Source organism: Phycodurus eques, chromosome 18 (assembly GCF_024500275.1).
Source record: "Phycodurus eques isolate BA_2022a chromosome 18, UOR_Pequ_1.1, whole genome shotgun sequence".
Classification (NCBI taxonomy): Eukaryota; Metazoa; Chordata; class Actinopteri; order Syngnathiformes; family Syngnathidae; genus Phycodurus; species Phycodurus eques.
The window spans coordinates 8,905,845-8,925,247 of record NC_084542.1 but is presented as its reverse complement, the minus strand read 5'-3'; the positions used below and the strand labels follow the sequence as shown (position 1 = coordinate 8,925,247).

General features: G+C 40.1%; 1 protein-coding gene across 3 annotated transcripts in view; it reads right to left on the bottom strand.

The window, feature by feature from the left end:
- Positions 1–19,403, bottom strand: part of nbas (NBAS subunit of NRZ tethering complex) — a 163,170-nt gene that overhangs the window by 110,673 nt on the left and 33,094 nt on the right. For all 3 annotated transcript variants that reach the window (XM_061704380.1, XM_061704379.1, XM_061704381.1), the window contains 6 exons: positions 13,811–13,889; positions 9,767–9,871; positions 9,538–9,674; positions 6,259–6,345; positions 4,087–4,240; positions 1,135–1,320 (listed from right to left, as the gene is read on the bottom strand). In XM_061704380.1, coding sequence (XP_061560364.1) covers positions 1,135–1,320; positions 4,087–4,240; positions 6,259–6,345; positions 9,538–9,674; positions 9,767–9,871; positions 13,811–13,889 — 748 coding nt within the window. The remainder of the gene's footprint in view (positions 1–1,134; positions 1,321–4,086; positions 4,241–6,258; positions 6,346–9,537; positions 9,675–9,766; positions 9,872–13,810; positions 13,890–19,403) is intronic.

The window sequence follows — 19,403 nt, the reverse complement described above, 5'->3', positions numbered from 1 at the left end:
GGTGCATCTGATTTCCCCCGATTATCCTTGAGATGCTTCTACAACATGAATGGAGTCCACCTGTGGTAAATTCAGTTGATTGAACATCATCAATGGCAGGCAACTGTCTATATAAGGTCTTATAGTTGGCGGTGCATATCCGAGCAGAAACCAAGCAATGAAGTCTAAGGATTTGTCTGCAGACCTCAGAGACCGGACTGTGTCAAGGGACAAATCTGGGGAAGGATACGAAAGAATTTCAGCAGCATTGAAGGTCCCGGAAAGCACTGTGGTCTCGATAATTCAGAAATGGAAGAAGTTTGGAACACTGGGACCCTTCACAGAGCTGTCCGATTGACCGAGCTGAGTAACCGGGGAAGGGGCTTGGTCAGAGAGTTAAACAAGAACCCTATGGTCACTAAGGCGGAGCTCCAGTGTTCCCTTGCGGCGATAGGAGAACCATCCAGAAGGTCAACCATTGCTAACACACTCCACCAATCAGGCCTTTATGGTAGAGTGGCCAGACGGAAGCCTCGTCTTACTAAAAGGCACATGGCAGCCCGGTTGGAGTTTGCCAAAAGGCACCTTAAGGATTCTCAGACCTGCAGAAACAAGATTTCCTGGTCTGATGAAACCAACATAGAACTTTTTGGCCTGAATTGCAAGCGTCATATCTGGAGAAGAAGAGACACTGCTCATCACCTGGCTAATATCATCCCTACTGTGAAGCAGGCTGGTGGCTGTGGGGCTGTTCATGCTGTGGGGCTGTTTTTCTGCTGCAGGAACTGGGTGACTAGCCCGCATAGAGGGTAAGATGACAGCTGTCAAAAATAGAGAAATTCTTCAAGAGAACTTGCTCCAGAGTACTCTGGAACTCAGACTAGGGCGTTGATTCACCTTCCAACAAAATATTAAGCCAAGGGTGTGAATACTTATGCATCTATAATGTTTACATTTTCAATAAATTTGCGCAACTGTCTGAACATATGTTTTTACTTTGTCAATATGGGATATGTAGATTTTAAAAGAAAACTATACTGAGATCATCTTTAGAATAGGTCTCTAACAGCAAAATGTGGAAAAAGTGAAGGTGTGAATACTTTCTGGTGGCAGTGAATTTTTTTAATAAAAGGAAATAAGTTGTGGCTTTCTTACGTTGTTCATGAGCAGGCGCAGCTTGTCGATGTTGGCGAGCTGCTGCAGATCTCGGAGTGTCAGGTTGAGGTCGCCCAGCGTCTCGTAGACCAGTGTCTCCAGGGTGACCAGGTCGTCGCACAGCAGCTCCAGGCCGGGGATGTTGCGCTCTGTTCCCAGACGCACCAGCGACAGGGCACAGTCCACCTGGGCCACAACAGTTACATTATATTACGACTCCGCACCAAAATAAACCAAATGCACGTTTACTGCTGTCCGTGAGCATTTAGTGTGGTGAGTTCGGAAGTAAATTAAAGTCCCACAAGGGAAAATAAATCAAGTAAAAAAAACTACAATTCCACCAAGGCTCCAACAATACTAATTTTGGAGTTGTAGCAGAGTGGAAATTTAATGGATATTTATCACTTGCATATCTCTGCTGTCGGGCGAAAAACTCGTATGTCCATGGTTAATTTCACATTTCACAGATGCATACTATTGGTCTGTCTCAAAGTCGTGTGTTATTTTCACACATTATTAACCAATTTAAAGTGCAGAAAATAGCTTGAGAGCAAATCTCTTAACTCTTTGAACGCTTGAATTGTCTGAAAAGTGAAAAACTTTTCCTCACTTTGCGGGAGCTGTGTAGCATTATGCCGCCTCAAGATTAAAAGTCTGGATGGTTTTTAGACAATAATGAGTGATTTGAGTAAGCCTGTTTTGTTAAAAATGGATGGCAGCAATGCTTTGGTGCAGAAGGAACTGGTCAGCCACAAAGGTAAGATTAACTTTCACCTAATACATTATCATTTTGTTTATTGTATCACTCATGGCTCTAAGACCTCTAAGAGTTTTGGAAGATGTAACCACAGCCGTTGGCTTTTGTGAAGTATTAGACGCGTTTTGTCTCATTTCTTGTGTAAATTAGCGATTTTTTTTTTTTTAGCCTATGAAATTAGCGATTATGATTTTGGGGTGGTGTTGTGTTGATGTTAGTCCGCAATGGTATACGTATGCGATGTAACTCAAGCACAACGTTGTCTTTTTTGGGGGGGGGGGGGAATTCCGTTAAAAGTAGTCATCTTGGTGGTGCGATAATTCTGCATGTATACACTATTCGCTCAGAAATGAAGGGAAATGTTTATGACACATTAAATGCTGTGTAATTAATTTAATTGTTGAAATGTAGAATGTGAGGCTTGAAGTTGGAATGGTTTGTATTGGTCAAGAAATGTTGAATTCATAATAAATTAAGGAATCTTATTTTAAAAATTGGGGAATTTGGGGAAGTATTCAATCGTTCCAAAGATGTCCTGAATGTGCTGAACAGTTTGAAGTTGGAATGGATTATCACTTTTGAGAAATGCGGAAAGAGGATGGACATATATAAAATGTCAGCATTAATTTGGGAATGTTGTCATGGGAAATGTGGAATAGTGAAAAATGTGGGAATGGTTTGAATTGGTTGAAAATATGGACGAATTAGTTGAATTTGGAAGGTGTCTCCATTCATTTTAATGGGATTTTCTTTTTTCATGAAAAATGTAGCACTGTGTTGAGATTGAGAAGTAATACTCTGGAGTAATAAAGTCCCCAAGATGTCCGAAATGAGGTTAATATATTGAAATTTGAATGGTTTGAATCAGTGGAGAAATGTGGAAGGAGCAGAACAATGAAAATTAGCCAATAATAACAATAATAAAGAATTTTGGTGCAGATTAACATATGTATACACATATCAATAATATAATGGCAGCTTGCCCAGCCAATCAATGGCGAGTCACCAGAGCTGGATGAATAGCAGATACTGGAAATGATCGTTTCGCACATCACTTGCACAGCCTGATTTTGCCGGCTGGCTAATTGCGCACATTCATTTGTGGAGCAGCCTGAGCGAGGGCTCATGCAACCAGAGTTGACATCTATGGATAAAAACGTGACAAAAGAGACGCCCTACTCCGTTCTTTTGCCGCCCTCCAGAGAGAAACGGAGACTTCCGCCCCCAACTCAACCGACACCATTCACACGTTAAAAACACTCGCTAATTACCACCTGGCCTCCCTCTCGTTGCGCTAACAACTCACAACAGCTCTCTAGTCTTGCGTGTATTGGTTTAGTCTCGAGAGGATGATGAAAGGCGTGATTCCCCACAGTTGTCTTCAAAAATGAACAGTGAAACCTCGAATCCCCACTTCTCCATCCGCATAAGGCATAAAAAAAAGACGACCACACGCTTGTTAGACCTCCACACGACAAGAGAATCTCCTGTGTCAACCTTGATCCACAACTGCGAAGGAGGTAAACAATTTGGAGTGGGGCCTGACAACTCGTGCGGCCATTTTTGATGTGGTCACTGTGACCTATAAGGATGTGAACCCGCAACCCAGTAAAAACCAAAGCGTCACTGTCCCAATTACCTTCGACAAGACAAAAATGGCACCAGAAATGCATGGGTGTAGACGACTAGTGTTAAAAAATAAAAATAATAAAATACAAAGAAAGCCATATGTGGAAGAAAGCAAAGAAAAAAGAAAACCATATTTTATGTGTTCAAATATTTGAGGCTTAAAGCGTTAAAACACCGTCACACAGATGCTAGTTATGTGAGCCCATCTATAGGGTATCCCAATATGTGTTAGCATTAAGATAGCAGACGTTAAGGTAAAGTTATGTGGCTACTTTAAATACACAACATATTTACTTTTAGCGTAAGTGGCAATAAATATCTTGAAGCCTCTTTTTTGATTAATTGTTCACTACCTGCCTAACTGCTGCGTATCGTGATGTGAGTTGAGTTGAGTTCGCTGCCACCATACAGTGCTCATAGCTCAAGTTTGCGCTAGCAAATCAAAGCAAAAAAAGGGCCGTATGATGGCTCGTATCTCGAGAAACCCCGAAGTCGGGCCGCTCGTATCTCAAGGCAACACTGTAAAAAGTGGTTTAAAAGTTGGCTTGATTGGGTGTTTGGCATACCTGTCGGGAGCAGGATTCGATATCCCGCGCTCGGCTGCAGTACCAGTCGACCAGGATCTGCACGGAGGGCGTCGCAGAGCGGAAGCGCAGCAAATCTGAAGCGTCCTCGTACAGGAAGGTGTCGTCATCAAACATGTTTGAGTCCAACATGGCCCTGAGGGAGGTCATCAGGGCGTAGATTTAGGTTTTAGAAGTACTTACTTTGAAGATTGTTGCTGTCAAATGAAAAGCATGGATCTCCAAATGGTGTGGGGATTTTTGGGGGTTTTGGGAGAGCAAAGTCTACATTCCTTTGCGTTTTGGATGAATTATAAAACAGAAAATTTCAGAAAAGAAATGACACAATTTAGAGGGATGAAAAACATCTGCAAATGTATCTTTTTTTAAATTATTAATTTAAATTCATTTTTCTTTGTATGTTGGATGAAATAAAAACAATACACCCAGACCTGGAAAAATGTGGGCTGGGGGGAACAACAACATTTTTCATTTTTTTGGGATGAAATAAAATAAAATACACAGAAATCTGAAGAAAAAAAGCACAATTTGGATGGATAAAAAAGTATCTCAAGATTTTGTAGCAATTTTCTGTGTTTTCTCAACTTACTTTTCTTAGTGTTTTGGATTGAATTAAATTAAAAGAAACAGACATTTGGGAAAATGTAAGGAAAACAATTGTAGAATTTGAAGGGCTAAATAGCATGTATCGCTACATTTTGTTGTATTTTTTTAAAATCTTTTTTATAGATTCACGTCTTTGTGTCAGCAATTTTCTTTGGATTCTTAACTCACTTGTCTCTGTGTTTTACATCGAATTAAATATAACAAACATTTGGAAAAATGTAAGGACAAATTGGCGGAACCAGGAGGGATGAAAACCAAGTACAGCATCTCCATATGGTTTAGCCTTTTTCTTTTTTTAACTCACTTTTCTGTCTTTTGGAGGGATATTTCCAAATTTTGAAGCGTTCTCCTTGTTTTTTGGACTCTTCTTTGTGTTTTTGGATGAAATACAAAACAACATTTTAAGAAAAAAAGTGAAGAAAAAACTGGACGGATGAAAAGCAAGTGTTCTTTGTTGTTGAACTCGAAATGTTCTTTGTTTTTTTTAACTCGCTTTTTTTTTTAAGCTCACTTTCATCTGTGTTTGGGATTGTAAATATATATATATATATGTAAATATTTGCAGATTTTGGAAGGATGAAATGCATGTTTGTTTGTTTTTTGGTCCTGTTTGGCTGTTAGGTCAAGCAGTATTGAGGATCTGTATCCCTTTTATGCTGGAACAGCATAGCATGTATCTCCAAATGTTGTGGTATTGTTCTCAGTTTTTGTTTTTTTCAGTCACTTCATGCCACAATGAGTTAATCATGATGCACAAACTTGTATAATTCTTTCCATTGTATTTATTTATGTTATTAAATTTTGATAAAATACATTTTTATAGAGCCCTATTTCCTTATTAAAAACAAAAATTGTTTATTGGGGGAAACTGGAATGGATTGATGATGATATTCATTTGATTGTAGCAAGAGTCAGCTAATTCCGAGTGTCAATGAATTTGGCCTCACAGGCGCATATTGGCAATGCGGCGAGCTTGTGGATTAGGAGTCTGTTTTGGCGCAGTTTCACATTTGCAGAATAGGCCAGTCTTTAGCATACCAACGTGTTAGATATATCTTAGTAGTTATCATTTATTTGCTTAGCTTGCATTAGTATTTTGCATTAGTAGCTTGCATTAGTATTATGGACAATATTTAGATAGAAAGATGTCTCGCCTTCAAGAAGATGACTCAGCAACATTTGATGGAAGGGCGCCTTGACCAAGGACGTGATCGGATGTGGTCGGGGACGGGACAGGTGTCGTCTGGTCCTATGTTTTGTGTTGTGTCTTAATGCTTAGAATATTATGTCTTGTAGAACTCTCCTATTTTCAAATAAATGTAGGAGCGACGGGGGAGATTGTTTAGAGCGTGTTGAGAGGCTGTAACCTGAACAATCTCCCATGCGCCCTCCTCATGAGTAAAATGACCAACGTCTTCATTCCTTTTGTGTTTATTCATTATAATGTTTGGTGAGATAAATCCAACACAACGAAAGAAGCATCCGGCATGGTTGCAAGCCGAATTGGTGAGCGGTGTTTCCGACGAGAGGAGCTTCACTTGAGCTTACCTGCACTCGTCCGCCTCGCACCAATCGCTTTGTCGGTGTCTCTGCTCATCCCAGGCTATCAGCACCCGCTCGCCTCGCTCGTCAACGCTGACGACGAACAAAAGCAAACACTGAGACGGCACGAACAAACCACAAGGAAAAGACATGCAACGACGCCGAGCTTTCAATATTCTTCATAATTACAATACTACTGCTATTTTGATCAATACTGGTATTACTGCTAATATTTACTGTACTATTTGCTACTACTATGGATGCTACCACCGCCACTCCTACAGCTACAACTCGTAATGATACCAGTACGAGTAGTATTGCTGTCGCTACTCCTAATGATAGTACAACTGCTACGACTTCTAGTACTAGTAAAAGAGCTACTACTGCTATCACTATCACTACTACTAGTACTGCTGCTATTACTACTACTAGTGCTACTGCTGCTGTTACTAGTAGTACTACTATTCTTAGCTCTACTATTACAACGACGACTGCTACTACCGCGACTACTACTACAACTACAGGTAACAGTATTAATAGTAGTATTATTGGTGATTGGTGAGTCATAGTATGACCAATTAGTACAACTACTAATACAAGAAGCAGTACTATTACCACAAATACTAGTAGTAGTGATTCTACTACTACAATTACTCGTACTACTACTAATACAACTACTAGTAGTCATGCTGCTTATGTTACTATTTTTAAGCCTGATATTACATATTCTATTTTTTTAACCATTCAAATTTGGCAGGCTTGTTAACAACACTCTTTTTCTGTGCTGTGTCAAATTTATATTTATTTTTACTTTACCTGGACTTTAAGTGTGTAGTGAGTGTAAAACTTAAGACTACGAAGCCTCAAAAGCTTCTCTGTGTGCAGTCTTTAAAGCTGCCACAATCATGAAGTACAAAACAACCATCCAAGTAGCGAGTCGGTGACTGATATTAAAAATTAAGCATTTATCTTTGATCAACATTCCATCGCAAGTTCTTCCATGAAACGGAGGAATTAAAAAAGAGTAAGAGGTCTGGGAGGTAAGTTGTCTTAAATAGGAAAAGCGAGTTGGAAAGAAAGATGGAAGGTAAATATAAATGCGAGAGCAAAGTTACTGAAGGGGGGGGGGGGGGGGGGGGGGGAATTAATAATTCCAACAATCTACTTCCAATCACAAATTTAGAGCTAATGGTGCGTCGGGGCGTCAAAGTAAAGTTTGAAAGTTTTCGTCCACTCTAACGTGATCGATAATCACAATAAGGCTGCTGCTGCTACTCCCTTCCGCTCATGTACACAAGCAGATGGGGCACGAGTGTGCTGCACTGCGATTGGCGCTCATATGCCAGTGGGGACAACGAGCGGGGATGTGGCCCACGGCAAGACCGGTCGTGATGGATGCTCACTGCAAAGCGACAAATGTCCCACCTCCATATGAAAAGTCACAGAAGCGCCCAGTAAAAAGGGAGGAAGTCACGCGTGTGTGTGTGTGTGTGTGTGTGTAGGCCATAACAACTCCAGTGAGCCCCCATAATATCGCGGCTAAAGATTCACGCCCCCGCTGTATGATATTGCAGATTTTTAACCGATCATTTAACCTTATGATGATATGATGATTCAACTACTTCCACATTTCTCGACGGATTCATACTATTCCAACTTAAAAATTATACATATTTCCACAGTAAATTTCAACATTTATTTTACATTAAAATTCTCACATTTAGACATTCTACATTAGTCCCTCGTCCTACATTCAACCTTTCCAACAAAAAAATATTTTCCACATTCCAAAAATTCCCCACTGTGGTGTCACCATTTGTGTGTCTGTTTTATGGTGGAAATCAGCATGTCTGGTCGTTCATGCATTTTTCAGCTCTTACTGAATTAACACATTTGCTACATCAGCTCTGCGTTAACATTGACACCAAGGCAAGGTGACACTTCAGCTTTGTCCACTTGTCAAATGCTGAGTTTTCAGGCATGTCTAGCCACGAAGGTCAACAAATGAGCATTTCCCCCCCCCATTTTCCATTTATTTTTATTTGAGTTACATGGTGCAGAACTTGTTTCTAAATACATCTTACATGTTGGAAGATAGGCAGCACGGTGGATGACTGGTTAGTGCATCAGCCTCACAGTTCTGAGGACTGGGATTCAATCCCCGGTCCCGCCTGTGTAGAGTTTGCATGTTCTCCCCGTGCCTGCATGCGTTTTCTCTGGGCACTACGGTTTCCTCCCACATCCCAAAAACATGCATTAATTGGAGACTCTAAATTGCCCGTAGGTGTGAATGTGAGTGTGAATGGTTGTTTGTTTGTATCTGGCCTGCGATTGGCTGGCAACCGGCTCAGGGTGTACCCCGCCTCCTGCCAGATGATAGCTGGGATAGGCTCCAGCACGCCCGCGACCCTAGTAAGGAGAAGCGGCTCAGAAAATGGATGGATGGATGTTTGAAGATAATTGCTGAAAACGTGCAAAGACTGAATACTGTGTAGAAGTGAATTGTGGAGATAGCATTTTTTACCTCTTATATTTTCCTGATTTTTTGGGGGCTCAGCTAAAACAGCATTCTTGAGTCGCCCCTCGCACACTATATAAGAACCTCACATCAGCGGTTATCCACTGCAATCGTGACATGCAGTTGGCTAGCTATCTATGCCTACACCCCAAAAATGCATCTTCCCTTCTAACAGTCTGCTGGCATGGCTGCTTCAGAGTGCCTCTTTGTCGGCTGTGAGTGTGCACATAACATGGGGAAAAGGGGCATAAGAACAGGAAGAGAAGTCTGAATTGACACCAAGCATGTGGAAAGAGGCTTCATGTTGGCGAAGCCACTTTAGAGCGCCTCGTTGTGAGCCCTGAGTGCACCTACATCACGGAGAGAAGGGGGAAGAGTGTGTGGCTGCGGGGGTGGCATGGTTTCAGCACATTGAGGAGACACGCCCACAGCATTAGAGAGGGGACAGTACGTTTTCACATTTTTGAAGCCTTTTATATACTGGATTTTTTTTAATCATTCAAATTTGCCAAGGTTGTTAATAACACTCTTCTCTGTGCTGTGTTAAATTTATAAAACATTTATTTTCACTTTACAGGGAATTTAAATAATACACAGTCATTCCATTAGCTCGCAGAATTGTCTCACTCGTGAGGACAAAGAGCATACTCAAACATGGACCTAAAAGACGGATATTAATGATATCGAATAAATGCTCGAACTGCTTCCCATAGACGGCTCCTTAAGGTGAATTTTTGCAGCGTATTTTGTTCGTGCGACATACTCACCAGGCCTCAGGCAGCAGGATGGTGTACTCGTGCGGAGAGGTGGTCTCTGGGAAGTTGGACAGGATGGCCAGTCGATGCTGGAGTAGCTCTGCCCCGTGGTACGTGAAGAGGATGTCCAGAGCCTGCACATTACTATCCTGTAGCCCAAAAAATATATATTTTTGGAGGTGTGGATAAGGTGGATATGGAGTGTAAAATAAAAGTTATCAAGGTTGGACTTTTATTTTACCCTGGCGTAGTTCCGTGCCGACAAAACAATATTCTGATTGCGGAACTTCTTGAAGAACTCTGCGTCATATTTCTGCTCGGCTGCATGGGGACCGCCGAGTATCTCCTGTAGAGATAATGAGTAAACAATACTTCTTTTAAAAAAAATGAAAAAAATGTCAAGTAAGGTAGTATTACTGCATTAGTCTTAAGGTCGGTGAGAATCGAATTCTACAAGTGTTTTTCTTGTTTGGTTACTTAAAATGTATTCATTTATCAATTAATCTAATTAAATAATCGGTTAATTGATTTCTTGTAAATACAATAACTAGTACCTTAACTCATTCACTGCCAACCGTTTTCAAAGAAGAGCACCCCATATTGCCAGCTGTTTTATAGCAATTTGACTGATCTTTCAAGACCCACAGAATATTGACTTCTGTGATAAAACTTCTGCGCCAAACTTCTTCAAAATGAAGAATAGACTCTTCTTTTATCAGAAGAAAAACATTTTCCTACAATTTTTGTTCTTTAGTAATCAGCAGTAGAAAAAGGGTTCGTTTCACCCAAAACATTGTTTTTTGTTTCGATTTTACCAAAAAGCACAGAAAACGAGAACGCTTGTTGTGAAAAGAAAAATGTCATGAGACACTGCGACTTTGACGCTAAGATTTTTGGCTTTTGTAAACCACAAACTAGAAAACAACGAAAACAAGACAGAGAAAGGTCTTTTGATGTCAAAATAATCATTTATATACAGATATACATCCAAGAAACGCGTCATGAGTGACGTTGACTCATCGCATGGCTCGAGTTGAACCTCAGTGGCCTTTTTACATGCCGTTTGTCGTTCACTCCATGAACTGCGTCATCTTTTCTCATGAACGCGATGCACACTTTCTACTAACTACTGCAACACATACAGTGGGTACGGAAAGTATTCAGACCCCCTTCAATCTTTCACTCTGTTACATTGCAGCCATTTGCTAAAATCATTTAAGTTCATTTTGTTCCTCATTAATATACACACAGCACTCCATATTGACAGAAAAAAATTGAATTGTTTACATTTTTGCAGATTTATTAAATAAGAAAAACTGAAATATCACACAGCCATAAGTATCCAGACCCTTTCCTGTGACACTCATATTTAACTCGGGTGCTGTCCGTTTCTTCTGATCATCCTTGATATGGTTCTACATCTTCATTGGAGTCCAGCTGTGTTTGATTATACTGATTGGACTTGATTAGGAAAGCCACACCCCTGTCTATATAAGACCTTAGAGCTCACAGTGCATATCAGAGCAAATGAGAATCATGAGGTCAAGGGAACTGCCTGAAGAGCTCAGAGAGAGATTTGTGGCAAGGCGCAGAGCTGGCCAAGGTTACAAAAAAAAATCTGCTGCACTTAAGGTTCCTAAGAGCGCAGTGGCCTCCATAATCCTTAAATGGAAGACGTTTGGGACGACCAGAACCCTTCCTAGAGCTGGCCGTCCGGCCAAACTGAGCAATTGGGGGAAAAAAACCTTGGTGAGAGAGGTAAAGAAGAACCCAAAGATCACTCTGGCCGAGCTCCAGAGATGCAGTCAGGAGATGGGAGAATGTTCTACAAAGTCAACCATCACTGCAGCCCTCCACCAGTCGGGGATTTATGGCCCGACGGAAGCCTCTCCTCAGTGCAAGATGCATGAAAGCCAACATGGAGTTTGTTTAAAAAAAAATAAAAAATAAACACCTAAAGGACTGCAAGATGGTGAGAAATAAGATTATCTGGTCTGATGAGACCAAGATAGAACTTTCTGGCCTTAATTCTAAGCGGTATGTATGGAGAAGACCAGGCACTGCTCATCACCTGTCTAATACAGTCCCAACAGTGAAGCATGGTGGTGGCAGCATCATGCTGTGGGAGTGTTTTTCAGCTGCAGGGACAGGATGACTGGTTGCAATCCAAGGGAAGATGAATGTGGCCAAGTACAGGGATATCCTGGACGAAAACCTTCTCCAGAGTGCTCAGGACTTCAAAGGTTCACCTTCCAACAAGACAATGACCATAAGCACACAGCTAAAATAACGAAGGAGTGGCTTCAGAACAACTTCATGACTGTTCTTGGATGGCCCTAACCTGACTTAAACCCAATTGAGCATCTCTGGAGAGACCTGAAAATGGCTGTCCACCAACGTTCACCATCCAACCAAACAGAACTGGAGAGGATCTGCAAGGAAGAATGGCAGAGGATCCCCAAATCCAGGTGTGAAAAAGGTTTTGCATCATTCCCAAAAAGAATGAAAACTTTCTACTAAATACTGAACAAAGGATCTGAATACTGTGTGATATTTCAGTTTTTCTTATTTAATAAATCTGCAAAAATGTCAATAATTCCATTTTCTTCTGTCAACATGGGGTGTTGTGTGTACATTAATGAGGAAAAAATAAACTTAAAGGATTTTAGCAAATGGCTGCAATATAACAAAGAGTAACAATTTAAGGGTGTCTGAATACTTTCTGTACCCAGTGTACTCTCTTCATATTATGCATATACATACTCTGTTGGAGTGTGTTGCCTAAACTTGTCTGACTTGAAACATTTTGGCCTCTTTCCTTCATAAGACCTAAAAAAAATAATTAAAAAAATAATTTTAAAATGTGTAAAGATCGCTGCCTGGTCTTTATCTTCTACTCAAAAGTTGTACTGATTTTAAATCAAAAAGCGATAAAATGCTGCCCTCTACTGGCATCTGCTTGTCATTACCATTAAGTAGAAGCTTGAATTTCACAGACAACTTGGGTGAGTCCCTCTACCACGCCTACCTGGTGAAAAAGGTATTCGACGAATATATTCTTCGGTGCCATGGCAGTAAACGATTGGATTCATGTCGACGAATATAAACGACCATGGCAGTGAATCAGTTAATGAAGGTTTTATAATGGCGACAGATTGACCAGGATCATATTATTCCTATTTCCATTATTTTCACTGGGGTCAAAAAATATTCTAACATCTGCGTGGGTCTGGGAAGTGGCCTTTGAATGAGCCGTGCTCAGACAGTGCCGGGCCAAGTTGGGATGATAAAAGCCTCTTAATATCATATTCATAGACAGCCACGGAGAATGGATGAGCGCAGAAGGAATGCAATGGCGCAGCTGCGGTTACCATGACAATGTCCGTCTGGCTCGGCTCGATCTGAGGAGGCTAAAATCTCATCCTGTTCCCTGTTCGCTGTGTGAGAAAATGTGCGCCGCACCGCGCCGCACCACGTGGCGATTTATGGAGCGTGGAAAAAGGTGGCGGCGGTCACATTACTCACCCCGAATCTCAACTTTTCCAATTCATATACTTTTGGTGGCCTTCAGCAGTGTGATAAAAGCACATTTCCCAGCTAAAAGCCATCCATTCTTGTGTCAGATTCTTCAAATGCGTCTCACACAAGTATGGTCTACAACCTTTCGATATTTCTAAAATGAGATTACCGCGGTTAAGAGAGAATATCAATGGAAGGCAGATAAGAAAATCCTCTTTTTGCTTTGGGCGGGACTTTATGTGCGAAGGGAGAAGCGATTGGTTTCATAAGAGCTCTAAGTAAGGCAAAGAATCAAGTGAATATGAGGAGTTGCTGCAGCAACTTTCATTACGCAAAACACGTTTGGTCAAGCAAAGAGCTTGTGGAGTTAGTTCTTTGCTTTGGGTTGATGATGGGGCCTTTCATTAATATTCCACTGATGCTTCTGGCTTAATATAGCATAATCAGTAAATAAGAAAGAAGCATTAATGGAGACAACAAGAAGACAAAGCATGGCTGCAACCTTTTATTTGGTGAAAGGTTAAACCAATCAAGTCTCTTCTGCCCTTTGCCATTTGAGGACAACATCTACGGGTCGAACACATTACATGAAGTTCAACATTGTGTGCTGGCGACATGGTCATTGTCCCTCATATCAAACTGGCCACTTCATTAGGTACATAATTTAATAGCAACACTATTGTGAAAAAATCCTTCGACAAGTAGAGAGCTACGTACGGTAAGAAGACGACGGCAATGTGTCCCGCCAGGGTGTGTTCAACTTTACCTCGTACGTTGCTAGCCTGTCCAGGTATGACAGCAGTTTCAGTCGGCTCCTACACAGCTCCTTCTGCTCCAGCGTCAGCCTGCAACATCAGATTTATTTTTTTATTTTTCTTAAATAAATAGACGTGTTGACAAAATACCTTTGACCACTTTACAATTTATCCATTCAACAGCTATTTAAAAAAATCCCATAGTGACTCTGAAGAGGCAAAAAGGGATTGGAACCATACTGAAATCTCCCAAAAAGACATGGGGAAAAAGTGTTATGGGCTGATGAAACCAACAAACTTTTTGGGTAAAATTTCAAAAGGGGGAGCGAAGTATGAACAGTTCCAAGTGGCAGTAAGTGGTAGCACAAAACATTTTGACTTCTGCTACAAAGCTAAACAGATCTCTGGAAAAGTGTACTAGAACATCTGAACTTGATTTGGGGTTAATCTGAGGCACTTTAAATTGTGACGTGTCTCCTGGCTTCCATTTAACATGAGTTTGTTTTGATTGATTGACTCTGAACACAGCCACATTCAGAGTTATCATGGGGTGTGCACACTTGAGCAACCACTATATCTCAGTTGTTTATTTTTACCTATCCTTTTGAAAAAAAAAATTATAATTGAGTTGCAAAGGTTATGGGTCAACATTAATGGTGGAAAACGTTTTTAGAAATTACTTATCTTGGTTTAATTTTTTTTAAACCACAAAAAATTGGCATTTGAACAGGTGTGTGTAGTTTTTACATCTACTGTATGTTAACTTTACAGTTTAGTTCAATAGGTTGTCAAACATTAACTAAGCGCCATGTAGCTTAGTTAATGTTAAATGTTAAATGTCTGTGGGAAGTTCTCCAGGCTTTAATTCCTCTCTGAATATTGCGAGCTCCACTGCGCGAATAATTGATTCAAATAATTCTTAACGATCAAGAAATACGAATCAGGTTTTTACTTTCTGTTACTAGCATCAATACAGTTTTTCACAGCTTTCTCAAGAATAACAAACTGAGTATCATGACTTCAAACACCTCTCAAAGCCTCCCCAATATTGTCTAATCAAATATCCTACAGTGTAGGCATCATCTCCCTCTAATCACAAATCAACTGACCATAACAACCAGAAAGCCTTAGTTTTTTGTATGTATTAGCAGTTGTCGGCCAGGCGACTCATTATACTGTGAGGGCGAAATCCATTTTCTGCGTAATTGAATCACGGCCGTAAATAAAGCGGATGGCCGCAAATAACAAGGCACTATGCTTTATTGGATATACGGTACTTCCACTCAGGAAGGGAATGAAAGGCAGTAAAGCATAGCTCGTGGTCAGGTGTGAGCCTTCAATTGCATGAAAGGGTTGTAAAATTAAATAATTGCTACGTAGAATGTTTGGACAAAACTAAAAGTACACTTTAAAAGAGCGTTTTCCCCAAACAGTTACCACCAAGTTGGAAGCACAAAATTGCACAAAATGTCAGCATTTATCAGGAACAAAAGGGTCAAAACGTCAACCCCCTACATAGGAGTGATGTTAAACAGTCAAAACATCACAAAATCATAAAATAATTTGTACAAATACAAGCATATAATGTACTGTACATTGATTTTACTTTGTACAAGAAGAAGATGGGATGACTGGCAGTCGCTGACGTGCCTTAGTGTTTTTGTTTATTGAAAAACATTGTTCTTTTCATTTTATTCAATCATGCACATTTACATTGGGCGGCTGTGGCTCAGTAGGTAAAGCTGGCCGTCCAGTATCCGAAGGGTCGCTGGTTCTGCTATCCCAGCTCTGACTGTCCGCATGTCGAACTGTCCTTGGGCAAGACAGTGAACCCTAACCCAGTGGGTCTGACAGCGCCTTGCATGGCAGCAGCCACCAATTGGTGCATGAATGTGTGGCTTTGTCAAGCACCTTTGGCACTGTGATCGTGTAGATAAAGTGCTAAGTGCAGTCCATGTACAGTTTTAATGTATTTTTATTAGCGTAAATAGATTTGCATTAATTTAAATTCAAATGATTTATTTTAAAGATGATTTACTATTTTCTAACTATTTTGTTTGATGAGAAAAATCCAAATTTAAAACTATTTACATTTATTCTGTTATTTTTTTAATCACACAGATTTTAATGTATTTTTACATTAATTACATTTTATAGGTTATTTATTTAGAATTCTGCACATTTTAAATAATCCATTATTTAACTTTTAATTTAATTGTTTTTATTATAAACATTTTACTATAGGATTACATCACTAACATTTTATAGGTTATTTATTCAAATAATTTTGTATTTTATTAAAATAAGATGAAAAATACTTTTTTACTTTAGTTTGATTTTGTTTTTTATCATGCATATTTTATTTATATATATATATATATATATATTATTTTCTTTAATGAAATTTTATACATCATTATTGTTTTAAATTTTTTATTTTATCAAAATAATCCAAAACAGAAAGTTTTTTAATTTCATGTTTTCATTGTTTTTTACTCTACACATTTTAATGTACAAATACATTATTTTTTTAGGCTTCTGTATTAGATGGATATGTATTAGATTAGATGAATTATTTCTTTATTCATAACGTTTTATTGTGAAAATGCTCATATTTAACTTTAATGATGTATTTTCTTTTAAATCACAAAGACCGTCAATGTGTAATTATGAAATCCGATAGACAGGATAACGGACATTAGCATAAACGTTACGTTAACGTGCACCGTCATAAAACTGCTACATGAACACACACGGATCAGCAACGCCTACAAACAGGGCATACAACAATACTCTCAGGCAGATATTCTCTCTGCTATGTGGGAACAAACCACTATTACTGGAGTTTAGTTGGGGTCTTTCTTTTCCACTTCCACTTCGGAATGTCTTCTAGTAGACCTCAGTGCTGTCTTGCATGCTGTGACACAACATGGTACTACATTGAAGGCACGCAGCTCTAAATTTCGACTTGCTTGTATACTGTAAAAACCCATAAAAATGATTGCTTAAAAATCAGCAATATAGCAGGGGTGCTAACAGTGAACCACGACATAGCAGGAGAACACTATTGCAACATTGAGGTTAACAACCTGCACAGGGAAAAAAGCAAGTGTCAAAAGCTGGGTAATAACCGTGATCAAGTGAAGAGTGACCACAGGGGAGCTGACCCCTTCACTGCAGTCTTAATCCCTCATTACAACAGGCACTATCACTCCTTATCAGGCTTCTTCTATACACACTAGTAGAGCTTAACACCAGCTCAACACGCTCGCCACCGCATCAAAGCACGCTGGCTTAGCGCTCATACTGGCAGTAATTACAGCATCGCTCTTTGGAATCCAGAAGTGGTGAGAGATGGGGGGGGGAAATGGTTTGAATGACAACTCAGAGCCTGATTTACTAAGATCCTAAACAGCAGGCACTAGATGTTCTTTTACTCGAAAAGATTACGACCGCTGTTGGCAACAGGTGTAAAAGGGATGGAGACTGTCGTATTTAAGAGGGTTTTACCCTTTCGGTAGTTCTAACGGTTGCAGCATGGAATATTTGGGAGAGCACCGCAAGAGCAAAATGACGTTTGAAGTGATGAAAGTGGAAGTGTTAGTGGAAGAGAAACAAACATAAGTCAGAGAAAATAAATCAATCCACATGATAATGATAACACAAGCCACTTATCATTCAGAAGCTCCAAAATTGCACTTACACTAATACACGATATGGTGCAATCATTTTCGTTTCTGACATTTCAAAAATGTTTTGCCTTTCATACGCAGAATTTAAAGACACGAAATAAGTCATCCTATTTCATCACAGGTTTGGTGAATCTCATAGTGCGTGCTAGACTAATAGAATAATCTACTGGCTACACCTCACAGAATGCGCAAAATTAACTGCAATTCTGTGTGTTTGGTAGAAAAAAATCCTGGTTGCGTCTGGTTAGTAACTTAGCTTCCATATCTGTTTGCATATCTGTTTAGGCCCTCAAATCTTTGAATTCCACAGTAAACAAAACGGCCTCAGAAAGGGAAAAACACGTGGGTGTTGTACTCCTACAGGAAGGCATTCCATTTTCCATACACACATTTTTCTTAGATTAGAAGGTGAATCTCGGTTTGTCGTGTCGATTATGAGGAAATTTAGGTACTTGACACTCCAACAGAGTATGTATGTTTGGTATAAACAGTAAGGCTGTTCACGAATTAACTCAAATTGGGAATCAATTGTGCGTGGAAAAGCAATGATCGGACTTGAATCAGAACATATTTTTGAATATCATACTACTTACTTTATTCTGACAGGAGCTGCAACAGCTGCCACGCAGCATTTACTTTTAAAAACAAAAATATTTCACGATGTTTAGCCTTTGTTTATGGGAGACGCAATTTTGACTTAACTCTGCATAGTTTCTACGCATATGTACAGTTGTACAGTACTGTAGTTCCCGTAGTTGATCACGGATGCAAATAGATGTCGCCCTCACCGAGACGATGATCTCCACGGGAGGAGAAGTCCGATAGCCGTGCCCGAGGAGCTGCACTGATGTTCATGGCAGACGCCGACTGTGCCAGAATAATATGGGAGAAAGTCGTGCAAGATCCAACACAGTGCAGCAGGTGATTGACGAAAACGAGACAGCTAGCTTGCTAGCTTTCTGGCTAGAAAGGAGGCGGATGGTCCCAGCTTGTGTGGATTTACCCACTTGAAGGGACTGAAACGGCCGCAAAACCAACCTTGGTTCTACTTTTGGCCACAGTACGATGAGGGATCCTGGTTAAAGTAAGCCATTTTAAACTAAAAAGAAGCATCTTTTCATAGAAAGAAGCAGCAGCCAAAACACGCCACTGTACTCTCTTTCCGGTTCAAATTAGATTTTTCATTTGTCAACTGGGGCTGTGAAGCTCTTTAAGACTATTTTGTGATGAAGGGCTACACGAATAAACTTGACTTGACTTGAATTTGTTGGGTTAGGTTAGGCTGCAATTCGTTTTTGTGTGTTCAAGTATGGTTACAATGTGTTGGAAAAGTATGTTTTAATAAGTTAAAATGTATTTTAAAGCATGTGGGAGGTGTAAAACTATTATCTCAATATCACAGATTTTTACCTCTTGCGGGTTTGCTTGCTGCAGTAAACAGGAGTTCACTGTAATATTTTAAAAGCACACGCAGCAGTACCCTGAGGGTCAAGGGAAGCACTCTGTGCGACAACAGTTAAATTTAGTCTTTATCTACACAACACAAACACACACAGACACACAACCAAACACACACATGCAGAGCAGATGTGATCGATACCATGCCATTCCTGTAACGGCAGTGTAGTTAAAAAGAAATTAAGAGAATTATTATCCATCTTTGGCCTCTGCCTCGGGCCGCAAGGAGACAGGGGTGCATCCATTAGCAAGAGCACGCTTCACACGGGCGCGCGCGCGCACACACACACACACACACACACAGAATGATTTATAAAGAAGGCAATTCACATCTGAAGTGATTTCTTTCGATCCACTCATATTTTTCTTTTCAGGGACAGAAATTCAAGTGTCAGAATGGCACACCTTCTGCCGGCACTCGTTCAGATGAGGGTTAAGCACCTTAAAATCGAGA